The sequence below is a fragment of the Antechinus flavipes genome, chromosome 2, assembly GCF_016432865.1.
Source record: "Antechinus flavipes isolate AdamAnt ecotype Samford, QLD, Australia chromosome 2, AdamAnt_v2, whole genome shotgun sequence".
Taxonomy (NCBI): domain Eukaryota; kingdom Metazoa; phylum Chordata; class Mammalia; order Dasyuromorphia; family Dasyuridae; genus Antechinus; species Antechinus flavipes.
The window spans coordinates 387,623,437-387,649,126 of record NC_067399.1 but is presented as its reverse complement, the minus strand read 5'-3'; the positions used below and the strand labels follow the sequence as shown (position 1 = coordinate 387,649,126).

At 33.5% G+C, this 25,690-nt stretch overlaps 1 protein-coding gene across 1 annotated transcript in view; it reads right to left on the bottom strand.

Moving 5' to 3' along the window:
* The window catches only part of CTNNA1 (catenin alpha 1), a 154,812-nt gene that overhangs the window by 103,791 nt on the left and 25,331 nt on the right, over positions 1-25,690 (bottom strand). Inside the window, exons 4-6 of the mRNA XM_051978486.1 lie at positions 9,123-9,289; positions 8,457-8,576; positions 5,206-5,472 (exon numbers count right to left, since the gene is read on the bottom strand). Coding sequence (XP_051834446.1) covers positions 5,206-5,472; positions 8,457-8,576; positions 9,123-9,289 — 554 coding nt within the window. The remainder of the gene's footprint in view (positions 1-5,205; positions 5,473-8,456; positions 8,577-9,122; positions 9,290-25,690) is intronic.

The following is a 25,690-nucleotide window of genomic DNA, read 5'->3' as shown; positions in this document are numbered from 1 at the left end:
TATCCCTGATGTATTTTATTAGGCAAATCTAATGATCTAGAATTCCTTTTCAAAGGAAATCAAGTCACTTCTTGGTTCTTCACATAAGAAGTTTCATCTTCTGAGTCCAGACTTTTGTTAGACGTTTTTCATTCCTGGAATTTTCTCCCTTTCTCTAACTCTTTATTTGCTTGTCTTCCTTAAAATTTCAGCTAATCTGAATTTCCTCCCTAATTTCAAGTCTCAGCTAAAAGCCCACTCCGTGCCTTTCCCCTTAATCCCCTGAGATTACCTCTAATTTGCCCTCTACTTATCTTATATGGACAGAATTGTTTCACAAACCTCCTCCTCCATGTGGATATGATCTACTTGAGAAGCACTTCTTTCTATCCTTAGAACATAGTCTAGTGCCAGCCTGGTACTGAATAAATGCTTGTTGGCTGACTGCATACTATTCAAATGGATCTGTGCATTCATCAATCTGAATGTTCCCTCCAACGATGCAGTTTACAACATAGTCATGCACTCTGCTAAATTTGCCACAAGACTTCAACAAGTTGAGGAAACCAGTGGAACACTAAGGCTATCTTCCTATCATCCCTCATCATGTGATCAGCCCATTTCCTATCCTTTGTTAGCCCACTGATATTATCTATTCTTATTCTTTGAGATTCCTTACTGGTTATATATTGCAGCTTGCTCATGGGCATCACATACTTCTCCATTGTTCTCTGCATGGTATTTGTTATATTCCACACTTCACACTCTATACCAACAAAATACCAGTTTTTAAAAGATGAGGTTTTTTTCCCCAGGAAAAGCTTAGGGTCATCAAAAGAGCTCTGTAATTTTCTGAAGGCAATTTTGCTTAATTCTGTGTCTAATTCTTTGTCCATCTATGCTGTTTTGTCTAACGTGCAAAGTGATGGCAAAGCTCTACAAGATAGAACATACACAGAGCAAAGACATGCAGAGTATACATCTGCATATCCTAATCTGAACAAATACTTTATCCATTTGATTTTTCACATGTAGATAGTTGGCCCAAACTCTTTCAAATGATTACAGATCTCTTCCAGGAGTTTTAATATTCCAGACTAAATATAAACAACAAAAGATCATTCATAAACAGGAATATATCAATACAAAACAGGTGGTATTGATATCCACAGGAATCCCTCTTCAATAAAGATTCCACACTGGATTCCCTCCATTATGGTGATGAATATTATTTGCATTCTTATTTCATGCCTGCCTGATGTTTATGATCAAAGTCACAGAAAAATGCCATTTCTTTTACTATATCTTTCAAGAAATCTTGAATGATTTTGGAGCTACAAATAGAAGGCACCTTGTGGAAAAACCATTAGGGCAAAAATGTATTTTCATAATAGCAAACTATAGGTACAGGGGGATCTTATACTTTTCATTTATCTATCAGTCAATTTTGAAATGATAGAGATACTGTCTTTATAAGAATGTCCTTTGACATGTAGGCAGATGACCCACAAGATTCTACATCATTGGTATAGTCGGTAAATAAATCTTTGATTATCTTCTTCATCCAAAGTTTTGAAAATTGGGCCTTCAATACTCCCAAAATTTTTTTACCTTCAGCAGATATCTCCTCAATATAGACTTGGTTCAATGTAGCTGCTTTCCCATGTTCTGTTCTCCATAGTGCTATTACTACACTTCCTCTATCTATAAACTTATTGTGACTTTAATTTTAGAGTCTAATGGATAAAAATAGTTTTCTAGAAATTTTTTTTACAGATATCCATTTTTCTTTCTTTTCCTGTCCTCCTTCCATTTTAAAGTTTAAATATCCTCTAAGACTTCTTGTTTCTTTCACCAGACTTTTAAAAAATTTTGTTTTTATCCTTTGCTACTTCTTTCTTCTTTATAAAACAATATTGTTTATAATAAACATTTATCATCTTCCTCCATAAGATTTCTAAATTATTTTAAACCTTAAATCAATATTGAACTTGATCATCATCTTTCACTGCTTACCAAGTCCAACCAAGTGTTTCTCAAAGGACCTTTGATTTTCATAGTTAAATTTTTTAATAAAAGTATTGTAATCAGTGTTAATTTTGTTTCCGTTGTGTTGTATATTACCAATTTCCATTATTAATTACTTGTTCAAAAATAGTTCAAGATGTTATACTTACAAGACATTTTCCCCTCACTATTATTTTATATTCTAGCTTCTCACTGATGTTTTCTTTAAGTTAGTGGTATGTCTGTACAAAGAAAGATAACTTAAGAGTAACTCTCATATCAAAACAAGCCTTTTATTGTCTATTAAAATGTAATCAACATTATTTTTTGCCATTTCTAGCATTTATTTTCTGAAAATGTCATAAATAGACATAAAAACACGAAATTTCTGGAATCTAGATTTAAGCATTATACTTCTCGAATTCCTTTTCTCTGGCTCAAGCTTTCAGACTTATTCATCCCTATTGCAATCAAGTCAACAAGTAATGTCAATTTAATATGAAGGATTTTAACTGCTAATTTTTAAAAAATAGATCTTTCTGCAAATGTTTTATAAGGTTGGCAATAACTACCCAAAACCCTTCATAATCATGTTTTTTTCTATATAGAATGAAACAAATTCTGACAATTATTTTCTTTACCTCTACAAGAAATACCCATGAACTATCTTTCCCTTTACAGACAATATTGATAAAACTTTTCCATTATTTCACTTAGTAGTCATTGAACATGGTTTTTATATTTAGACTATCAACTCAAAGTTTATAGATGATCTAAAAACTGTTGATTTTTTAGAGCCCCCATTACCTTTTTTCACCACTTTATTACTGGCACTCCAATAATGGAAAAAGGCTATATAAAAATGAGATTTATTTTGAATTTAATGGGTTGCACTAATCAAGTAATTCATTACCAAGTAGTTAAGCTACTATACCTAAGCTAGCCTGACACTCAGGAAATAGAATTGCTTTTTTTCTGGCCATACTCAAAGTCCTTCTGGTAGAGTAGTATGTTTGAGAACTCATGATCAACTATCCACTACGAGGACTTTCTAGACAATTTATAATATTAGGGAATAAATCTTGCCAATGTACCAGTTGAGGGAATTATCAGTATTGTTTCCTTTGCCATAATAAATCACATGCAACAAAAATCCTTTTGCCATAATCAAAGTAAATGTTGCCAACTTAAGGACCAAATCATCAGCAATAAGACTAATAGCAATTCACAAGAAGATATCTCCTGAGATCTAGTCACAGGACAGTACATAGAACATACATAATATCCTTAGATGGACAAATAACAATTTTACCTTCTCTCCTCCCCAAAATATTTACCTAACTACATATAAACATGCTTTTATTGTTATGCAAATATTTGCATGAGTTCTTAATTAAAGGGGCCATAACCCTTATCAAAACCATCTCTGCCAACTTCAATTTTTTTAGTCAAATAAAATGCTCAAAACAATTTCCTACATTTCAGTATAGACTCCTTTCCCATTTCTCTTTAGTCAAAGGTTTCTACAAATTGAAAACTGAAAGGTAGATTCTTTCATTTTATTTTAACACCACAATTTTCTTAACAGAAGAGGTTCTTATGGAATCAATCCAAATAAAATTGCATAATGATAACTAGCAATAAATATGATATGCCTCTGAAATTCAAGCAGTAATAGAATCAATAGTCTTTAGAGATTTGCTAGTGAGTATTATTTACTTGAAGCAATAGATTATTTTTATTGCAAAAAAGAACCATATGTTTTAAAGTTAAAGTGGAGCACAAGCTTATAATCAAATCAGTTAGTATAGTGGGGAGAATTAAAGATTTAGAGTCAAAGGTGCTGGGTTCAAATGCTGATTATGTACCACAGTACTTCCATGACTGGCCAAGTAATTTAACTTCTCTGAGTCTCAAGTTTCCTCCTGGATAACATGAGCTAATTGAGGTAAATGACTCTTAAGGTTCCTTTCAGATCTAATTTCTATGAAGCTTTGATCCTATGAGGACCTGACATTAGTGCCAGCTCACATGTAGAATTTATCATCACAATTTTCAATGATTAAAATTATTTAATATTTAAGATCCTTGTGCAATAATTCAACAGATAGCTATTTAATATTTTAGTGTACAATGTGACTTATAATAAGTATCAAAGCACCCCTACAAACAAGAAAGAATTCAGCTTCTTTCAAAACCTGGGAAGAGGATTTGAAAAAAAATGAATCTGTGCTACAGGGATGAAAATAATGCCAATAAAAAACAAAAATTCTACCTACTATTCAGATTTTGGCACTGAACTGACTTAAAAGTGAATTTAGATATGATCATAGTCCAACTTCGACAAGAAACTGACAAGAAAATTGAGATCTAAGCAAATAAAGTGATTTTCACAAGGCTAAACATATTCAAGGCAAGCAATGGTCATATAAACAAAACCAGGTAGGCAAGCAAGATGTAAGAGTCAGGAAACTTTAGTTTGATTCTGACATCTGAGACTTTACTGTGATCTAAGCCTCAGATTCCTCATGTGTAAGAGACAACACTTGCAGCTTATTTCTCAAAGTCATTTGTTAGTAAACTGCTGTATAAATCTCAAAGTCCTATAGAGATAAGAGCTAATTGTGCACCAATGCTTAGGTGCTTTGGTATATGATGGGAAAATAGTAACAGAATTTTTTGGAACCTAACTACTGCTTCAAAAGGTGATAGGAAAGAAGCATAAAAATCTAACGTGAATGCTCTCTATTAAAATGTCCTGCTAAAGGTATATGAAACAGCATTTTAAAAATACTGCTTTGAAGCACTGCATCAAGAATATCTGACCCTGATATCTGGTCCTACTTGATTAATGTCAGATGGCATGATATTCTAATCTTGGCACTGAGAGGATAAATATTTCTAGGCAGATTAACTTGCAAATAACTCATCCAGTTTTCCTAAATATGAGCTATCTCACAGGAAATACAAACTGATATAAATGAAATCAGCATTAATTCATAAGAAATCTTTAAAAAAAAAAAAAGATTTTTGATCTAGCAAGTTAAGGCAGGATCAAATAAAGTGATTTTCATAAGCATTTCTTTCTACTTAAGAATACTAACACATCTGTGAATATCTCTATCAAATGACCATGGAATGCCTGCTGGTCTCCCTTTTCAAATGAAGCTTTATTTGAGCAAAAGCAGTCCTAATTTTCTTTTTCATAATGTAACTTACATCAAAGTTATTGAGTGCATACGCCAGTTCTCCTCCTCCACCCTGTTGCTGGGAGGCATCATCAGAAGCTGTGGCCTGGGCTGCATTGGAGATCCCAGTAACAGCTTGTTGCAACTGCTTGTATATCAAGTCCCTGTTAGCTTTATAAGCAGCAACATCAGGGTGCTGAAGGCAGGCCTGGGCAGCTGTATATAAGATTGGAATGTTTTTCTGTAGTATTCCTCTGGCTGCAGCCATTTGATCTCGATGGCCCACATCTTTCAGTTCCTGCAAGAGATGTTTGGGTTTTTTTTTAATGGACAGTTTCTATTCACATTTTGTTTTTAAGAACTATTCAATAACATATGAGGTAAATAACAGTATTCACGTGATTTGATGAATGAGAATGCAAGTGGACTAAATCAAGTCACTTTAGGAATCCACACAAATTAGGGCTAGCTTTCTGGAGGTCCTCTGGACAGGCCTTGGTTTTAGGAGGATAAATACCACGAGGATAGACAGGAATAGAATCTAGAGTCTTTATTCTGGCCCAATCTTGATCTTAGTGAAGGACTACAGGAGGAAGGAGAGCCACCAGGAAGCTGGTCAAAAATGGAATGTCTCATCTCCAGTCCCCTCAGCCCTTAAGTACCTCAGCATGATCACATCATTACAGCATACCAAGTATGTGTGAACTAGAGAACCATCATCTCATTAATCACACCGAGTTAACACCTTGTTGTAAGTATCCTTGTTTCAAATATACTTTTCCATAGTTCTGGCCCTCTACACACTTACTCCACAAAGAAACCAAACTGGTAGTTCAATCAGGAAAAAATAAAAAATGGTCACCAAGTACATGTAATTTTATTATTTGATTCTTTTCAAAATTCTACTTTTAATCATAAAGACACATTATTAGCAACACACTCTAGCTGTATCTAAAGTCAAATTGATTCTTCCCAAGAGTTTAAATGACTTAAATTATTGTACTTCTATTGAGACACTTAATAATAAGTGAATACCAGGTACAGGAAACCATGTTAAGTACTGTAAATGCAAAGAATTTAAATAGTACAATAAATCCCTGGGTATCTTATAATCTAATTGAACAAGTATAAAGATAAACAATTAGATGAAAGGGGATATGATGTGTTCTAAGAGTTCAAGAAAGTACTGGTATCAAGAGAGAAGGACTTAATTTCCCTCTAAAAGAAGAGGGCAAAGAGTTCCCATTCCCTATTTAAGGAGAGGGCATAAGGAACCCATCTTATCTTTTGCCACCTGGCTACAGTACTGGATTTCATCATACCCTTTTCCAGTCTATCAAAGCTCCTTTTTATGTGTGAACTTCTTGAAAGGAGGAAATGGCTTTTCTTTGTATACTAACTACTGAGCATAGTTCCTGAACCCTACTAGGCACTTGATAATATTTATTGACTGACTGATTATATTATAGAGGGTTAGACAAGATGCCCTCTAAAGTTCCTCTACAAGCAAAACTTCTATGATCTAGGTCTTGAAAAACAAGCAAACTAGAGTTGTAAAACTAATTAAAAATAAATAAATAAATGTATATATGGAAGCAATTTTACATGTTCAATATGTTTCAACAATTTCCTACTGAAATAAAATTTGTAACAAATATGGCCTCTACTAAGAATAAAAATTTACATATGCAACCGGAAGATGTTAACTAGTTTTGAGAATTCAAACATATTGTCAATATCCACCAAATGAATCCAAGGGAACAAATTTAAACCTTTACACATGTAAATAGTGAAAGAAAGAGGTCAAAGAGGGAAAGACTCTCTTAAGACTTATTAAGATTTATAATTGAAGAGTTTAAGTCCCTCCTCTAAGTCTGGTCTGATAAATTTGTAGCTAAACTTCATAAATAAAATCCTTCTTCTTAAAGTCCACAGATGAAACTGTTTTCCTCTTTCAAGAGTTTACGCAGATCTCCTAGTTTATTTGGTGTACTTACCATTTTCTTCAAAAGTATATTACTCATTTAGCATTTTAATTTTCATCTAATAGCTTAAAGCATTTCAAGTACCTACAGCAAAATTTATGTCTTAAATTTAACAGTTTGCCATGGTTTTGTAAATAATAATAGATTTATAGAATTTGGTAATAATTTCAAGTCAAAAACCATTATAAACAAGCTATGGCTGGACCTTGGATAACTGAATATATTGTGCATGTTTTTTAAACACTTACACTACTAAAGAACTTTCTGCGAAGTTTGCCACTTTGTTTTCTGTTATAGGAAATACTGAAGTTTTTCCTGGTGCAAGGCATAACACTTTACACGTAAGTTCCCAAATAACATAAGATATTTGGCCATTTCTATTTTCTCCTGAAGTGATTTATATATTATTCAATTTCCTAAAAATGCACAATAGCAAGTAACATTCTATTTGTTTTTCTTTAATCAAACAGAAGAAAAACCCAATGATTCAATAATTCAATTCAGAATTCAGAAACTGGCTAGGATTCGTGTATGTTGGGAGTACTATGAATAACTAACCCATAGGACACAAATATCAAATGCCTAACTTATGACAGTTAAGGCCATGGGGGAAAAAAAAAAGAAACAAAACTCTAAAAGCTATAAAGCCCTTAAGGGCCTGGTTTGAGAAAGCGAAATATATGCTCAGGCTCTGTAATTAATCAAAAAGTCTATTTATAGTGAATTTCAAGTGATTTATTGCCAACAAATGTACTTTAAAAGTGATCTTTCTTTCTCTCAGAAAGAAGCAATTTTTTTTGGTGATGTCATCCCAATATGACCAATTCAATCACAACCCAATACCTATTCAGATGAATGACTAATTGAGTATGCCTCAGTTCCTACTATTGTCCCTGTCTACTTACATTCTTTGTCTGAAATTGGCAAAAATAAATGACAGTATATAATGTAGTTAAAATGAATTAGACTTCTTAACTACAGCTTCATTTATGTCTAACATAATAATGAAAATTTCTTTACTAAATATGTTTACTAGTCATAACACCTTTAGAAAACTAAGCATAAGGCAACTAAGTGGCTCAGTGGATAGAGTACCAGCTCTGAAGTCAGGAGGACCTGAGTTCAAATCTGGTCTCAGACACTTAGCACTTCCTGGATGTGTGATCCTGGGCAAGTCACGTAACCCCAATTGCCTCAGCAAAAAAATAAAAAAGAAAACTAAGCATAGGCAAACTTGTTGCCTTCTACCAGTTAATAACATAAAATTATTTTCAATGTCCACATACAATCATTTTACCTGTTGTCTTTTGGCTGCCATGATGTTCAACTTATCCACTTCAGGTTTTAGAGCTTTATACTGTATGCCTAAATCTTGCTCTGTGCCTGCATTTCTAAGTTTCAAGATACCATCTTCCACCTGCAAAATATGCAAACAGCTCAAGTTAGCAGGTAAATAATTTATTATCTTACAATTTTTAAGAGTGCTTTTAATAGCTATCTAAAGCCTACTCAAGGTTTTTGCTATCACAGTCCAATATTTACAAAGCATTGCTATGTGCAAGATTATATAAGCTTTAGGTTTTTCCCAAAGAAGATGCTTTAATTCCTCTATTCAAATGCATGAAATGTGAATTATTTGATTTTTTTCAATTCCAGGACCTAACATGTATTGAAATCCTACCTGCCAAAGAAAATGAATTTCAATTATTATTTTGGCCATTTCATTTATACTATAACACTGAGTTAACTGAGTTACTATAACACTGAGTTAAATACCAAAGCAGAAAAATCCTAAGTGATAGATTTGGAGTAGAAAATGAAATGGAAACGAAACATATTCTAGGCTAGAATATGGTAAAAACCAACTAAATGGTTAAGACAAGATGAAATGTCCTTTCTCCTATGTTGCTCAGCCAAGAGCTTTAATACTATATCACACTACAAAAAGTTCTATTGTACTTACAACTTTCAATTGAACAAGTAATTTGTAGACATCTGCCATGTCTGCCAAAATAAGCAACCGGGTAACAGCTGAGAGCAAAGAGCGGGCAGCTCGCACCATGTTGCCACGTTTCACTGAAGAACAGGGGTCATCTGCAAATTCTCCAGAGGCACTCTTCATCAAATCACCTATTATAAAAATCAAAAAAAATAAACATTTCAGTGGAACAGATTTGGATGCTAATAAAACTGTTAAAAAATTTCGACTCTAAATAAAAATGTTCCACAATAAGTTAGTATGATATATGAAAAAGGATTTTAGAGTTTTCTGGCCTCTGCAGTTCACAATTCACAACTGCTGACTCACTATCTATCTACTTACCTACGTACCTACTACCTAGTTGGCATATTATGGCAATTCTTTTTTTACTAACAAAACTGACATCTGATTTAGCATTGGAAGGGCCACTGTGATCATCTAGTCCAACTATCTTGTTTTACAGAAGAGAAAAAATTAAAGCCTAGGAGGGCTTTGAGTGACCCACAGGACTTGTACAAATCACAAAGATGGGAGCTGAATGTAGAGTTTTCTGATTAATAATCCAGGGCTGTTTTCAGGTCAGGGGACAAACTATCTGTTGTTAAAGAAGTAATCTCCCAAGTTCACAAAGTTTATCCCAGTAGATTGGGAAACAGAAGCTCGGTTATTTGGCCTTTACTAATCCCCTAAGCCCACAAAAGACTTCCCTACATACTGTTCTCTCCCAGTCACCTCCCCATCTTTTCTTCCTTCTCCCACTCCCCCCAGTGTAGCAAAGTACTATTTTGTTTTTGCATGCAATTCTCCTAAGTCTAGCACAAAGGAAGTTCTTAGTGAATGCTTGCTGAAAAAATGAATAGCTACAATGTAACTTTAGATGGTGGACTACATATATCATACACTTAGAACAAAATCATGATTTTACTACCCCTTCTCTTCTTCCTTTCCCTGTCTGGCTCCCTTCCAAATGAAGCCCTAAGATTCAAGCTTTCAAATTTAAGAAAGAGTCCTGAAGCAGACTAGTTAAGAGCTAAACAGAATAAAACTTTGATGCAGTTTATCAAATTCAGCTGTACAATATCCATGGAAAAGCAAAATTTGGGTTCACATTAATTTTCTGTAGGACTATTACTTGCTAGGACAAAATAAATTACTTTGTAGTTAACAAAAAGCTGTCCAGTTAGAACAAAATCCATCCCAATATTTTTAAGTGCAAAAATGTTTTCATTTTAACAAAAGAATCTGATATCTGTCACTAAGGAATCTACTCCCTTTGTAGAGCAAAAGTAACAATTTCATAAAAGTTTCATTTAAGTATTCCTTCATTCACAAATTAATATGGCTCATGAAGGTTGGGATAAAGGTCAATTTGAACACATCCATATCACTGTAGATATAAACAAAGACAATGTCTGCTTGGCATCCCGAGTAGCACGAGGGACGGTGAAAAAACTATCAAAAATACCCAAATTAACTACAAAAGACATCTAAATGAGAACATTATCTGCATCCAGAAAAAGAACTGATAAAGTTATGTACAGAGTAGTTTTTTACATATGTGAATTTCTGTCAAATGGCAGCTGGGGAGGTGAAAGATGAAGGAAAAGCAAAAAGGAAAAAAGTTACACAATATCTTTATTACATATTTAAAAGAAATTAACAAGTTGTACATAATACACTTGTAGCTTCATGTATAATTTTCTTTTTTTCTATTCTACTATGTTACAGAAATATTCATTTTATTCCTTAAGTTCAAAATAAAAACAAAAAGAAAAGATAAAAAAACCCTATTTTTAATAGCTTCAAATCAATCAATTCTCCTCTAAGGATAATGATTAAGAAATAAGCCTAAATGGGAACAGGAATGATTGGATTTGGGTCAGAGGACCTATGCTGAATTCCAGCTACTAGCTATAAGACCTTAGCTAGGTCTTCTCACCTCTCTGGGACCTAATTTAATTCAATTCAAGATGGGACAAGAATGGAACAAAAAAGAAATGGTAGGCCTTATCCTTACATAATTTACATTCTGCATTGGGAAAAGGGGCAAACCAACATGTATAAACATACACAAAAAGAACAATTCACAAAATAATTTCAGAAAGGAGATGACAACCAGGAAAAGCTTCCTTTATGAAGTAGCACCTGAGCTAAGCCTTAGAAGAAAGGATAGAAGAGAGAATGAAATCTAAGTGAGGGAAAACCTGTGCAAAAATACATTTGAGTTTTGACCACAGGGAGAAGTCCAGTTTAGCTAGAACATAAAATGTACGAGAAGAAGTAAAATGAAAAAGGTCTAGAATAATAACCAGGAACCAAATTGTAAAGGCTTAAAATGCCAGGCTGGGAAGACACTATTTATTCCTAAAAAGGGACACTCAAGAGTTTTGATTAGGGGGCTGACTTAGGTCTGTGTTTAAAAAAGGTTTTTATTATTTCCAGAGACATAGAAGAAACACTGGAGAGGATAAAAGTATCAGAAGCAGGGAAACCAGATGATAAGAACCAATAAAAAAAGAGATTTTTGACAAAGCATTGTCAAGACTCAACAACTAACTAGAAAGAAAGGTCAATTTAATGGGAAGGATGGAGGGGATGCGGGAAAACGGGGACACTGATGCATTGTTGGTGGAGTTGTGAACGAACCCAACCATTCTGGAGAACAATCTGGAATTATGCCCAAAAAGTTATCAAAATGTGCATATCCTTTGATCCAGCAGTGTTTCTATTGGGCTTATACTCCAAAGAGATACTAAAAAAGGGAAAGGGACCTGTATGTGACAAAATGTTTGTAGCAGCCCTGTTTGTAGTGGCTAGAAACTGGAAAATGAATGGATGTCCATCAATTGGAGAAATTGTGGTATATGAATGTTATGGAATATTATTGCTCTGTAAGGAATGACCAGCAGGATGAATACAGAGAGGCTTGGAGAGACCTACATGGACTGATGCTGAGTGAAATGAGCAGAACCAGGAGATCATTATACACTTCGACAACGATATTGGATGAGGATGTATTCTGATGGAAGTGGATTTCTATGACAAAGAGACCTAACTGAGTTTCAATGGATAAATGATGGACAGAAACAGTTACACCCAAAGAAGGAACACTAGGAAACGAATGTGAACTATTTGCATTTTTGATTTTCTTCCCGAGTTATTTTTACCTTCTGAATCCAATTCTCCCTGTGCAACAGGAGAACTGTTCGGTTCTGCAAATATGTACTGTATCTAAAATATACTGCAACATATCTAACATATATAGGATTGCTTGCCATCTTGGGGAGGGGGTGGAGGGAGGGAGGGGAAAAATCGAAACATAAGCAAGTGCAAGAGATAATGTAAAAAATTACCCTGGCATGGATTCTGTCAATATAAAGTTATTATTAAATAAAATTAAATTAAAATAAAAAAAAAGTTAATGGGAAGAAAAAATTAAGGATAACTTTGGCATTGCAAACTTGAGTTAACCATGATACTATTCTCTGGAGAGGGAATGATGGGGCGGGCGGGAGAAGAATGAAATCATACACAGTAACCTACAAAAGAGAAAAATCTAAAAGGATTAAAAAGGAGATGAAACCAGTTAATTTGGGGACAAAAATCATCTGAAAAGTTTTCAAATAAATGTTCTTTTGTAGTTACTGTGTATAATCTCATTCTCCCCCCTCCATTATTCATCTGCTTTTTAAAGCACATTTCCTCCTAAAATGTCAAAATATGAAACTATATACACATTACTTGGAAAAATGGGGTACATATAATTCACCCTACACTACACAATATAAAGGACTGAGAAGCAGCCAGTTCTATTCTGTGTCTACTTCACAACTGAACAATAAGCAAAAAAACTTCTTTAGGGTACAGTATGTGCTGAGTAATCACAACTGTCAACACTCCCTCCCCTCAAGGGTTCCCCTTAACTAAACTTAAAGTTAAAATTTTTTGGAGTTCAAATCACTGACAGTGAAAGAAATTAAGGGGAGAAAGGAGGAAAAACCACTTCATAGCTTTTTTTTTTAGTACTAGATAAGTTATAAGTAGGCATATTTAAACCCATTAAGAAGGTCCTTCCTAAAGTAGGAAATCCAAAAATGGAAATGTTACTTCAAGACATACTAAGTTTCCGGGCAACTAGGTGGCACAGTGGATAGGGCACCAGCCCTGAAGTCAAGAGGACCTGAGTTCAAATCTGACCTCAGACACTTAACACTTCCTAACTGTGTGATTCTGGGCAAGTCACTTAACTCCAATTGCCTCAGCAAAAAAAGAAAAGAAAAGAAAAACAGAAATACTAAGTTTCTTTACCCTGGAGGTTGCTGGGCTGGTTGATCATTTACTGAACAATGTTATTGGTAAAAAGATTAAGGTTTTAGATCAGACCTTTTTTTGGTGAGCTTAGTAGAAAAAATACTGATTTGCTATCAGAAGATTTGGGTTGGAGACTTGAATCTATTATTTTAATCAGATCATATCATCCTACTTGAAAGGGACCTTTAAAGTTATTAAGTTCAACACCCTCATTTTAGAGGGAAGAAAACAAAACAGAAATTAACTAACCTACCCAACATCACCAAGCAGTAATTGGCAAAGCCAAGATTTCTCCCCAGGTTTTCTTGGCTTCTAATCAAGCACTCATTCCACTAAAACAAAACAAAACAAAAACAAAAAAACACCTTCTTTCTTAGACATCATCTGAAATCCCACAGTCCAACTTTTTTAAAAACTATATTACAGAAGAACTAAAGCACTAAAGAAACAGTGTTGGAAAAACAAGAAAAGAAAATAAGGTTTTCCACATTTTAATAAAAGAGATAAATCTGTTACATAGTGATGGTAGTGAATACTTGCTCCTTGTATTCTATTTCTTTTTAAAATCCTGCTCACATTCCCACACTATTTCTTACCTGTTCACTGACTGAGCCACTTGATATGTTTCATAAAGGATTAAAGAAAGGGATTAGACAAAATAAAGAAGTATGGAAACTATAAACAATGAATAAATGCTCAACGAGGCTCTTCATTGCTTTTCACAGAAAAGAGTATTTCAGACTCTTTTTATAGCTCTTCAGACTCTTGAAACCTTACAACTTAAAACAAGAATCTCAGGTCTTGGTCTTGTGGAACTGTCATGTTGACACAGTTCTCAATTCCTAGCTTCCAAAAACTTAAATCAGATGGATATTTTAAACAATTTTTTTCAGCACATTAAATAAATCCAGTAAGGGCCTACTATCTATATTGTATGAGAGGTAGCATAATGTACTAGATAGAAAGCTGGCCTCGAGTCAAGTCTTACCCCTGACATAAAAAGCAACAATAATTTTCTGCAATATTTGCTCCATGCCTTATATTTAGATCTTGGGGAGGGCAAAGAGGAGAGGTTTCATGCAAAGCCAAAAGGCTCTGACACTTCTTCATACCCTAAATTCTCACTCAGTCTATAAAACTCTTAGAAAGTAAGTTTCCCCCATAACACACCCAAAAGTTGTTACTATAATATCTCAATCATGTATACTTCATTCCAAACTATTTAGTTATGATGACTGATTAAGTGGCAGACACATTTGATAGATTTGGAATCCAAGTTTTTCAAAACCACTCTGAAAAGTTATGCAGTAAGAAGAACACAAGTCAAAATAAACAACTTTAAGAAAGAACTCTGATCAATAAAATGATCAATCCTGAAGAATGCTACTTATCACCCAAGAAGGGGGAAAGAACTCAAGATACAGAATGAGAAATACAATTTTTTGGACAGATCCAACATGGGAAATTTTTTTCCTTGACTATGTTTTCTTTTCAAAGTTTATTTCCTCCTGTTTCCCTCTCAATGGGACAAGGGAAGAGAGAGAAAATAGTTCTCTACAATCTTCAGTCTAAACAAGTAAAGGAAATTTTATCACATTTTCCTAAAACACCAATGTGATTCATTAATATATGGTAGAAACAAAGTTTCCTATCCAAAATTATATAACAATGAAAATGATTTTACTGCTTTCAATCCTTTCTTTTAAACAAATCTCTTGTTAATAATATAATTCAGTCTACAATCGTGAAAACGAAAAGAATTTGTCTTTCTTAGTTGTAAAAATTAGTTTTTAAAAATATTTCTTTATGTTGTATTTGTATCACAAGGTTTCAAAGAAAATTATATCCTAAAAGTGTAAGATATTACTTTCTTCTCAAAATATCAAAACCTGATATTTCTACAAACCAAGAAAAAAGATGGTTTTGAGATATTAGTATAAATGGAACTATTACTTGTTTTAATTAGTTTCTCTGATGATTCTTTGGAGTTTCCTAAGTAAATTATCATATCATTACCACATAGAGATAATTTGATGGTATTTGAATGAAATAGAATATTACTGCAAAGATGAATGTGAAGAGTTCAAAGAAACATGGGGAAACATATGAACTAATGCCAAACAGAAACAAGCAGACAAAAAACATTAAATTACGTAATATTAATGAAAAAAAAAAACCTCCTATTATTTTCAAATTATAATGGCCAAGTTGAGCCTCCAAAAATTAAGAAAAATCTATCTCCCCATCTTTTTTTCTGAGATCAAGAACGATGGATGTAGAACATTGTATACTGTCAAACTCAGGTGCCATGTTGGTTAATTTTGCAAAGATACTTTCCTCCCACTTTTCTTTTATTACAAGAAATGGATCACTGAATGTGAAAGGGGGCAGGGGACATATTTAGAAACTTAAGTGTGGTAAAAACAAAAGTTGTAAAAAATTTTTTGAAGAAATTAAAATAATTCTCTAAAATGAGAATCTTGTTGATTAAGTGCCTTTTCAAACTGCTTATATACAAACTTTGTATAAAACAGACTGAAGGAACAATCAAAAACATGTCTTTGGGTTTTTTTTTATTTTTAAACTTTGACACTAGGAATTCAAAAAGAAATTATCCAAATTTGGTATTTTAAAAAGTATCCTGAAAAGTGTTTAACTAGCATAGTGCCTTGCATACATTTTTAAAAATAACTGAGTCTTATAATTAGTATAGGCAACTTCAGGTGATGAAATTCCCTTTCCAATGTGGGCTGGTAACAGCTATGCAACTTATACTCTTAAGAGATTTTCTGAAGAGTACTGAAAGGTTAACTGTCTTGACTTGTCCCAGGGTCAAAGCTGTTATGTCAGGGGGCAAGACCTGAATCAAGGCCAGCTTTCTATACACTACATTATACCACCTCTCATACTATACATAGTAGACCCTTACTGGATTTATTTAATGTGCTGAAAAAAAAAATGTTTAAGATATCCACCTGGTGAAGTTTTTGGAGGCTAGGAAATAAGAACTGTGTGTCAACATGACAGCTCCACAAGACCAAGACCAGAGGTTCTTGCTTAAACTATGAAGGTTTCAAGAGTGGTAAGAGCTATAAACTGTATTCAGTGTTCAAGAAGGACAAAATAAACATAATGAAAAGCTTGTACAGTTCATTGCTAGCAAAATTTAGTTTCAGGTTCAGTTTCAACTTCAAGTTGAAAGGGAATAGGAAAGACAAGATAAGCTGCAAAAATGGGGACCCTACAAGAAGATATTCAAAAGAAATTCTGAAATCAAAATAAATTTTGAAACCTAGAAAGCAACAGAAGATAAGAACTAGTGAATGGGCCACAATGAAACAGATGTGGGGGAAATGGTGTCATAAAACAACATCTTCAGTCAGATGGCCCAGGCTCCAGCACTTAGTACTGAATCTGGCATACAGTCAGCAATAAATAAATGTATTTGCTAACTTAACTTGAAATCCTAGGCTTAAACCACTTACCAGCTATTATGACAGGGAGTAACCCAGAGAATTCCTTTTTAATCCAGACAAGCAAATGAGGTTCCCATTATCACAAAGCCATGAAGAGATTAAATAATACAACCTTTGCTATATATGGGGATGAGGATGATAGGTCATACTGGTCCCCGAGTATTTCACACAATTTCTAAACCTCAGGCAGAAATTGTCACAATGCATTATAACATGAAGTTCTAAATCCCAAACCTAAAATTGGAAGCTGACTTATTTACTACAGGATATGACACTGTATATTATCAGGAAGGGGGAAATGTGTAAGATGAATAAAGTTAAGATCACCAATATAAAAGAGAGGTGTTTCAGTATTCAAAATAAACTCCTTAATCAAATCTTTCTTCTCTATTTCCCAACATCAAGCTACTTTGGAAAATGACTAAAAACCTGTTAAGACAGGGAAAGTATAGAGCACCCCATACATCATAAGCCTGTTGCAAAATATCTGAGCCCAAGAACTGAGCACCCTTTTACTCCCTTAGTAGATTTCCGACATTTGAATGTTCAAAACCTAATTTTGTTTTTCTAGAATTCCTGATTCTTGAAAGGTTGGGTTTTTTTTGGAGGGGGTTTGTTTTTGAAATAATGCCTACCTCTAGCTAAATACTCCAGAACCGAACAAAAGAATCTCCATTACTGGGGTAGGGGGGAATCTAATCACCCATGAAGAATCTATTTTTTAGCAACTTAACTAAAAATCAAGTGTTACTTCTAATAACATTAAAGTGTTTTGAAAAATTACTCCTCCCTAATACTTCCATTTTTGGAGATGAGCAAAGCCAAAGGAAAACATGATCAAAGCTTCATAGATTCATTTTATAATAATTTACTCACACATTGATTTATTTACATAAATATGGTGTGAGGTATATAGTAGGTGCTTCCTACATGTTTGTTCACAGATTGACAATGACAGAAGTTAAATATACAGTACTTTGGTCACTTGTGAAAAGTTACATGAGTAATGAGTGGCAGATTTGAGTTTGAACCAAGATCCTAAATTCAAATCTAAACATCTATTTGTCCTCTGCATACTGCCTCACAGTGATAATTTTTAATTTAAAATGCTTTACATTACACATATTTAACCTATATCAGATTACTTGCTGATTTGATGAGGTAAAAAGACCGAGAAAAAATTTGGAAGATAAAGTCTTACCAAAAAAAAAAAAAAAAAAAAAAAAAAAGGTCAAAAACTATCTTTACATATATTTGGAAAATAAAATGTTATTTAAAAAATTATAAAATAGTTAACATCCGCTCCATGTGAAAGTATTCTTTTTTTATTCTGATTTTTACAGAATTTATCAGAAATATGATGTATTTTCAAACATTTCACATCTTTTTTAAAGCTAAATACACAGACTCAGAATAACATAATCAATTACATCAGGTAAGGAAATCATCACTGCATATTTATCTTTTAAAATCTTCAGAGCTTATATTTTGAGTCTCCTAAAAAATCTAGAAAGAATCTTCATTCTGCTCAACATAGTTTTTGCTTTATTCTTATCTGACAAAGAAGGATACTTGTCACCTACAAATCATCAATTCTCACAAGAAAAACAGTTACATATGTGAAGAAGTATGATAGTAAATGTAGATTTTCCACAATGAAACACACAAACTCAACATGGCTTCAAGGGAAAATATTCAAGATTTTCTAAGGCAGCACATTGAAAAGACAATGCTTAGAAACATTTGCATAGAACTACTGAATTCCTAATTTAAAAAAAAAAAAAAAAAAAAAAAAAAAACAGTCCCTCATATAACCTCACAGTTTCTAATCTCCAAAATAATTTTTTGAAAATTTCTTAAAGGACTTTATGTATTGGACTGATACTGAAAACAGCAGACCATATACAATTTACTTCTCAACTCCCAAGACACTAGTGACATTTCAGTTCATTCTTGTTTACAGGCAATATGGAAGTAAAAATTAAAATAGAATGCTACATATATTCATGTTCTCATTTTCCTTATTCATTCAAGGATGCCCTGCTGCTACCCAGACACATTCCAAAGAAAGATACTCTAATGATTTCACATTCAAATACATGCCCAATATGTACTCTGATGTTCAATCTCTTTTTAAAGAAAATTAACCACTGGAAACTCTGTCAATGGTTAATAATGTCATGGTTGAAATTTTCCTAATCGAAGTTAAAATTATGGTTTCCAAGAGAAATCTTCAGTCACTGGGGTGGTGTGGTGGAGTGGGGTGGAGTGTGTGTGTGTGTGTGTGTGTGTGCGTGCGTGTCTTGGAAAGAAAAGATAAACAGACATATTACTACTCAGCTAAGATCCGCAAGGTAACCTAGTTCATTTAACTTTAGGAAGTTAGTATCCTAACAACAATTATTTGTTTTTGAATTGAAGATATGTAGAATAAATTTTTAAAGCAATTTCACAATGTCAGAAGGCATCAGGATTTAATAATTTCCCTTTTCTTCCCCTATTTCCAATCTGCCTACCCTAAAATATGAAGCTTTGCAAAGCAGCATATGCTTACACCAGTCTGATGACTTGGAAGGAGATAGCATTCTTGGCACAATTTAAGACAAAGAAAATACACTCTCTACTCCACTCAAGTCAGAGAAACAACTCTAAAACATAAAAAAATTCAACTGACAACCTGTTAATGATTCTGTGGAATTTGCATTTTACTTTTCCTATTCTCCTATTCTGAACATAGTTACCAGAAAAAGAAAAAAATGGGGGAGTGTAGGAGAGAGAGATGTGAAGGAATAAGAATACTAAAAACCCTTTCTGTGCTTTGAAATGGTAAGATTCTTACTCAAATACCAAGAATAAGGAAATGGTAAGAAACATCAGGAAATAGTAAGAATTCCAGGTGAAGGGTGGAAACTGTAAAAGAGCACTTAAAGGAAGATATAGATTTAAGGAAAATCAGAGTTGTGCCAGAGTAGAAGAGTGACAAAAACAGAAAGATGAAACAGCTGTTTAAAAGTCATACAAAGAAGAAAGGAGTTTAAAAAAAAAAAAAAAAACCTCAAAGGAAAAACATAAAATTGAAGAAATCAACTGATTTCTTTCATTAGGTATAATGCAAAAGATGATTAGGCTACAACTGATGAAATTTAATTAAGAAAACAAGTTTTAGATGTTATTCCTTTTCTATGCATTAATATTTGAGTTTGCAATGATAAAAAGTGTTAGTCTAGTTTGTTTCTGGTTTGGTAGGGAAAAAGCTATAAAAATGTTCTATTGTTCATTTTCCTCCCCTTTTTTGTTATATGAATGTATAAATCTTACAGGCTCATTGGGGTGGGAAATCAACCTTGTTAACCCAATTTGATTAGCATCACAATTTAAACAATTTTATATGACATTAAAACAGGATCATTCACTTATTTTCTCTTTTAAAGATCCTACTCCAAGAATCCTACACACCTGGACGCAATATTAACTAAGCTCAATCTATCAAACCCCACTCTGAAAGGCTACTGACAGTTATTTTGGACAGGAATATGGCTTTTTTTTTTTTTTAACATCACATCTTTTAGGTTACCTATACTACACATACTATCAATCTTGTGTTGTCTATATCTCTAATGGACAAGTCTTAATTTTCACATCTTTTCCACAATGTGATCTGGCTTGATCCTTAAGTCAGATAGTAGAGTGAAAAAAGCCAAGAGATTCTTCTGACACTATGTCATCAATATATCTTCTTCCCCCATTCCTCAAGTGCCCTACTGTTTCTTTAAATTTCCTATCCCAGATTTACCAATATGAAAAAGTTTTGGTGTCTCTTCCCACATAAATTATTTAGTCTATTACCATAGTTCAGTTACGTAACCTCATCATAAAAGCTTTGCATAAAAAAAAAATTTAAGATTCTTACTCAAATACCAACTTAGTAAAAAACAAAAACAAACAAGTTCACCTACAACTGTGTGATATTGTAAAAGACTATAATTTCCTACTAAATTATTCTATATTTCAAAAGTTTAAAGGTATTTTGAATACTATCAGAAGACACATTCTGCAAAAAAAAATAAATAAATAAATAAATGAATGAATTAGACACATTCAGTTACTAGAAGATCAAATCTAACTAGTAAATTCAATAATAGTTGCTAATAAATTAAAACTGGCATAAATTAGAAACCTATTCTCTAAGAAGTACTACCTCCCCTCACAACTATCTTATCTCTCTCCAGAAAAAAAAAAATAGTAATAAGATACTTTAAAGTTTTGATTTCCAATACTGAATCAACAAATTCTTCAATCTCAGTAAGTTTAAAAAAAAAAAGAAAGAAAGAAAGAACAACATTTAGACTCAGAATCTGATTCACTGGAAACAATATTTTCCACGAGTGAGTTAATGACATGAATGAAAGTACTAACCTGAAGAGCCTAAAAACTCCAAAGAAATCTTAAGACACCCACTTATTTGAATTCAAGTGAATTTGAGAAGAGAGAAATATAAAATTTCACACTTCCATTATTCTGAATAGGGAAAAGAATTTAGGGAATAAATTCTAACATCAATTCTTCACAGTGATAGACATCCCTCACATGATCCACACACTCAAACAGGAAGGTAATAAAGAGTGTTTTTTTTTTTTTTTAAATGCTATAGAAAAGAGTGTGCTAAACTCTCCCAGGCTCCCAAGTGGGAGGCCCATAAGGCCAAACCTTTGGCTTTCTCTTAGATGTTTTCCATACTTTTTATCTTTTTCCATACTTTTTATCTTTTTATTTAAACTCTATGGCCTCAGTATCCTCATCTGTAAAAGGAAGAGATTGGCCAATTCTCCCTGTGCAACAGGAGAACTGTTCGGTTCTGCAAATATGTATTGTATCTAGGATATACTGCAACATATTTAACATATATAGGACTGCTTGCCATTTTGGGGGGGTGGAGGGAGGGAGGGGAAAAAAAAACGAAACATAAGCGAGTGCAAGGGATAATGTTGTAAAAAATTATCCTGGCATGGATTCTGTCAATACAAAGTCATTATTAAATAAAATAAAATTTAAAAAAAAAAAAAAAAAGGAAGAGATTGGGTTAGATGGCCTCTGATGTTGCTTCCAATTCTAAATGTATGCTCTATGACACCCTTAGGACTAATAGCATTTTTGTGTGTCAGGAAGATAGGACTATACGCCTATGCCATGATGTAAAAGTTGATTCCTGGGCTTCTGCCCTCCCCCATCCACACTCTAAAGCCAATTCTTAGAAAGACTAAGGATGAAGGAAAAATATAAGCAATGTAAAAATAAAAGATGGCTATAAAAATTAGAAAAGAAATACAAGTATACACCCTATAATTTAATGATTATTCCTCAAATGTTGCCATTTCTATCATGTTAATAGCTTACTGAAGGAGGATTTAATAATTAACTCAGGTCTAAAGTAGAAAGCCCATGCTCAATTATCAAAAATAAATTACCAAAAACCCAAAAGGACACTGAAAAGCAAAACCCTTATGTGCAGAGGGTCAAAAATAGTGGGAAAACTCTGGGTGAGGTATAAAATCTTCCAGCCAGGGAACCTGCTGACGTGTCTGGTTTGGCTCCCCATCTCTCTTAAGGATGTCTCAGACTTCCTAAGAAGTCAGGGGACGTGACAACCTGTGTTACAATTACAGCAGTGTTATACTAAGTGGCAAAGAGACATCTATACACAGTAGCAAATTGTTTATATGGTCCCACATGCACAGTATATAGTTAGTGCATGCACAAGTGCTATAGTATAGTTAGGTAAGGTTATTAGGGTATATAAAGCTGAGAGAATCTAGAATAAATGGACTACATATTTGACCATCCATGTGAGTTCTGCCTTTTTACTCCTCACCCATGATCAGGATTTGGGCTGATACCAAAATCCTTCAGGAAGCAGATCTGCACATGACACCTATGGTATGATGAGTTAGTTAACAACAACATAGTTGTGCCAAAATTCTTCAATAGTGCATAGTACCAGAATGCGTAGTGGAAAATGGAGGGAATAAATGTTTATATAGTGCCTATTATCTGCTATCAATAGGCTAGGTAATTTATAAATATTATCTCTCTTGATCCTTAGAAAACCCTGAGAGGTGTCATTTTATAAGCTGAGGAAACTGAGGCAAACAAAGGTTAAATGACTTGTCCAGCATCACAGAGCTAGTAAGTATATGAGGCCTGAGGCCTAACTCTAAGCCCAATGCTCTACTATACCACCTACCTGCCTATGTTCAACATTCAAAATTAATGATTTCAGCCAAAGTACATGAAGGGAATAATATCCAAGTTGATAAAAACGTAAGATTTTATATTTAACAAAATATTAATAGCAATACTTTTCTTTCTTTCTTTCTTTTTTTAGAAAGGGGGATTCAGGAATTTATGGCCAAAGAAAGTACTAGAGAACATTATGAAAGGCAAAATTCTGCTTAAATTAAAGTTTTTGCACAACTAAAACAAATGAGGCCAAGATTAGAAAGGAAAAAGAAAACTGGGAAACAATTTTTACAACCAGTAATTCTGATAAAGGCCTCATTTCTAAAATATAGAGAGCTGACTCAAATTTATTAATATAAGTCATTCCCCAGAAGATATGAACAATTTTCAGACGAAGAAATCAAAATCATTTTGAGTTGTATGAAAAAATGCTCTAAATCACTAGTCATATAGCTTTCCAGCAGTGTCAGAGGCTGGATTTGAACTCAAGTCTTCTTGACTCCAAGGCCTGTGCTCTATGCCCTTATAGCAGCACTTTTTGCTATAAAAAGAACTTGGAACAATATAGCTATCCACCAACTGAGGAACATCTAAACAGATTATGGTACATGAAATGTAACAGAATTTTACTGTGCTGTAAGAAGTAAAAGAACAAAATGAATTCAAAGGAAGGCATAGAAAGACATATGAACTGATGAAAATGAAGCAGAAGGAAAAAATACATACAATAATAAAAAAATTAATATTGCACAATCACAAAGAAGAATCTGGTTTCAAAGAGGAAACATGAGAAGATACCTCCTGCAACTCCAGTGAAGAGGGAGGAGGTCCTCAGGTAAAGAATATTGCATGCTCAGATTTTTTTTTTTTTAATATATTGATGAGTTTTGCTGACTTTCATTTTTCTCTGAAAAAAAAATTCTTTGTTATAAGGGATGGAGATATTTAGGCAATATAAAAAATAATCAATTCAAGATGCCTAATAGGCAGTTAAGTTAGCAGAGAGATTAGAACTAGAGAAGTAGATTTGAGATTGATCTTCACAGAATTAATCATTGAATCACTAAGAGAATGGTTACCCAAAGGATAGAGTGACTTTGAGTGTGTGTGGGTTTCAGTGAGTGCAGTGGTTGTGGTAGTAATAGTACCTGTTATCTGCCTGGAAGTAGACTATATAAGTAGAACTTCTACAGAGTTCTAAAGTTTGCAAAGCACTGTTATAATATTTTTTCATTCAATCTTTACAACAACCTTGGAAGATAGGTGCTATTATTATCCCCAATTTACAAATGAGAAAATTGAGGCAGAACAGGCTTAACTGATTTACCCATGGTCATGTTGCTAGTATCTGAGGCATTATGTGAATTCAGTTCTTCCTTATTCCAAGCCAAAGATCATCAAACTGCCAAGTATAGTTGGATTTGGGGTTGAAAGGACTGGTATAAGATAAATTAAAGTTTAACCATACAATGAGAATTCCAGAGAACGTAATGAAGAAGAGGGGGGTCAAGAAAGATAACAGAAAAAGTTAGTTTTCACCTAGGTCAACCAGTGTCCTTGAATCACTAGGATTAAGAGAAGAATTTGCTAGCCATAGGATGCCAAAGTAGCATTTGCTTTAAACTCCTATATTCAAGAGTCCTCTGATGAAGAAAAGTATTAGATTAGTCTTTCTCAAAAAATAGGGGAATAGACATTACTCTGAGTATGTGAATCAGTCAGTAGTACTGGGTCACGAGAATCTGTCTAAATATATTTTATCCATGGATTATGTCTTCAGCTTCAGAGCCTTGAAGGCTCTGAGAACCAAGTGTAACAGTTGTTCTTGTGGACTTAGTACTTACAGTAGGTGAGGCCCTGGCCCAGCAAGCCAAGCCTTCCTCCTCTAGGAATGACAAGGTAAGTAATGCTTTGCAATAACAGCAACTTAGAAATGCATTTAAAGGGCAACAAAATTAAGACTAACACCCACATGGAGCTCAGAAGATATAAACTATGTTTCTGAGACTGTTTAAAAGAAATATCCAACTCCTCAACAAGTATTTTTGTTACTATGCATATTAGACAGTCATTAAGTCAGTTTACAATGTCTCACAATTCTCAAGTTTCATATCACTTTTAACTTAAGAGGGCTCTCATTCTGGGGAAAGGTTAAAATAATAGAAAAATGTTTTCCATATTTAATCTTTTGGTTACTTTTCTGCACAGTGCCATACAATTTATTGTGGGTTAGGACAGGAATATACTTTTACCTTAATCACCTTAGGATGTTAGAATCTAATACCATTCCTAAAATTTAGGCAAAATTATGCTATCAAATTCTTATTACAACTCCAGCTTCTAAAACATGTTATAACTCCCCAAATTTATGGTATCCCTCCTTTCCATACTTAGTAATATCATGGAATGAATAAATCTGTTAGCAGAGTCAATTAAGAATTTTGAAGCAGTATGGGACTAGTGCTATCAAAATTTCAGTTTTTGCAAAATTCTGTGTCTTTTTTAAGGCCCAAGTTAATTTATGTC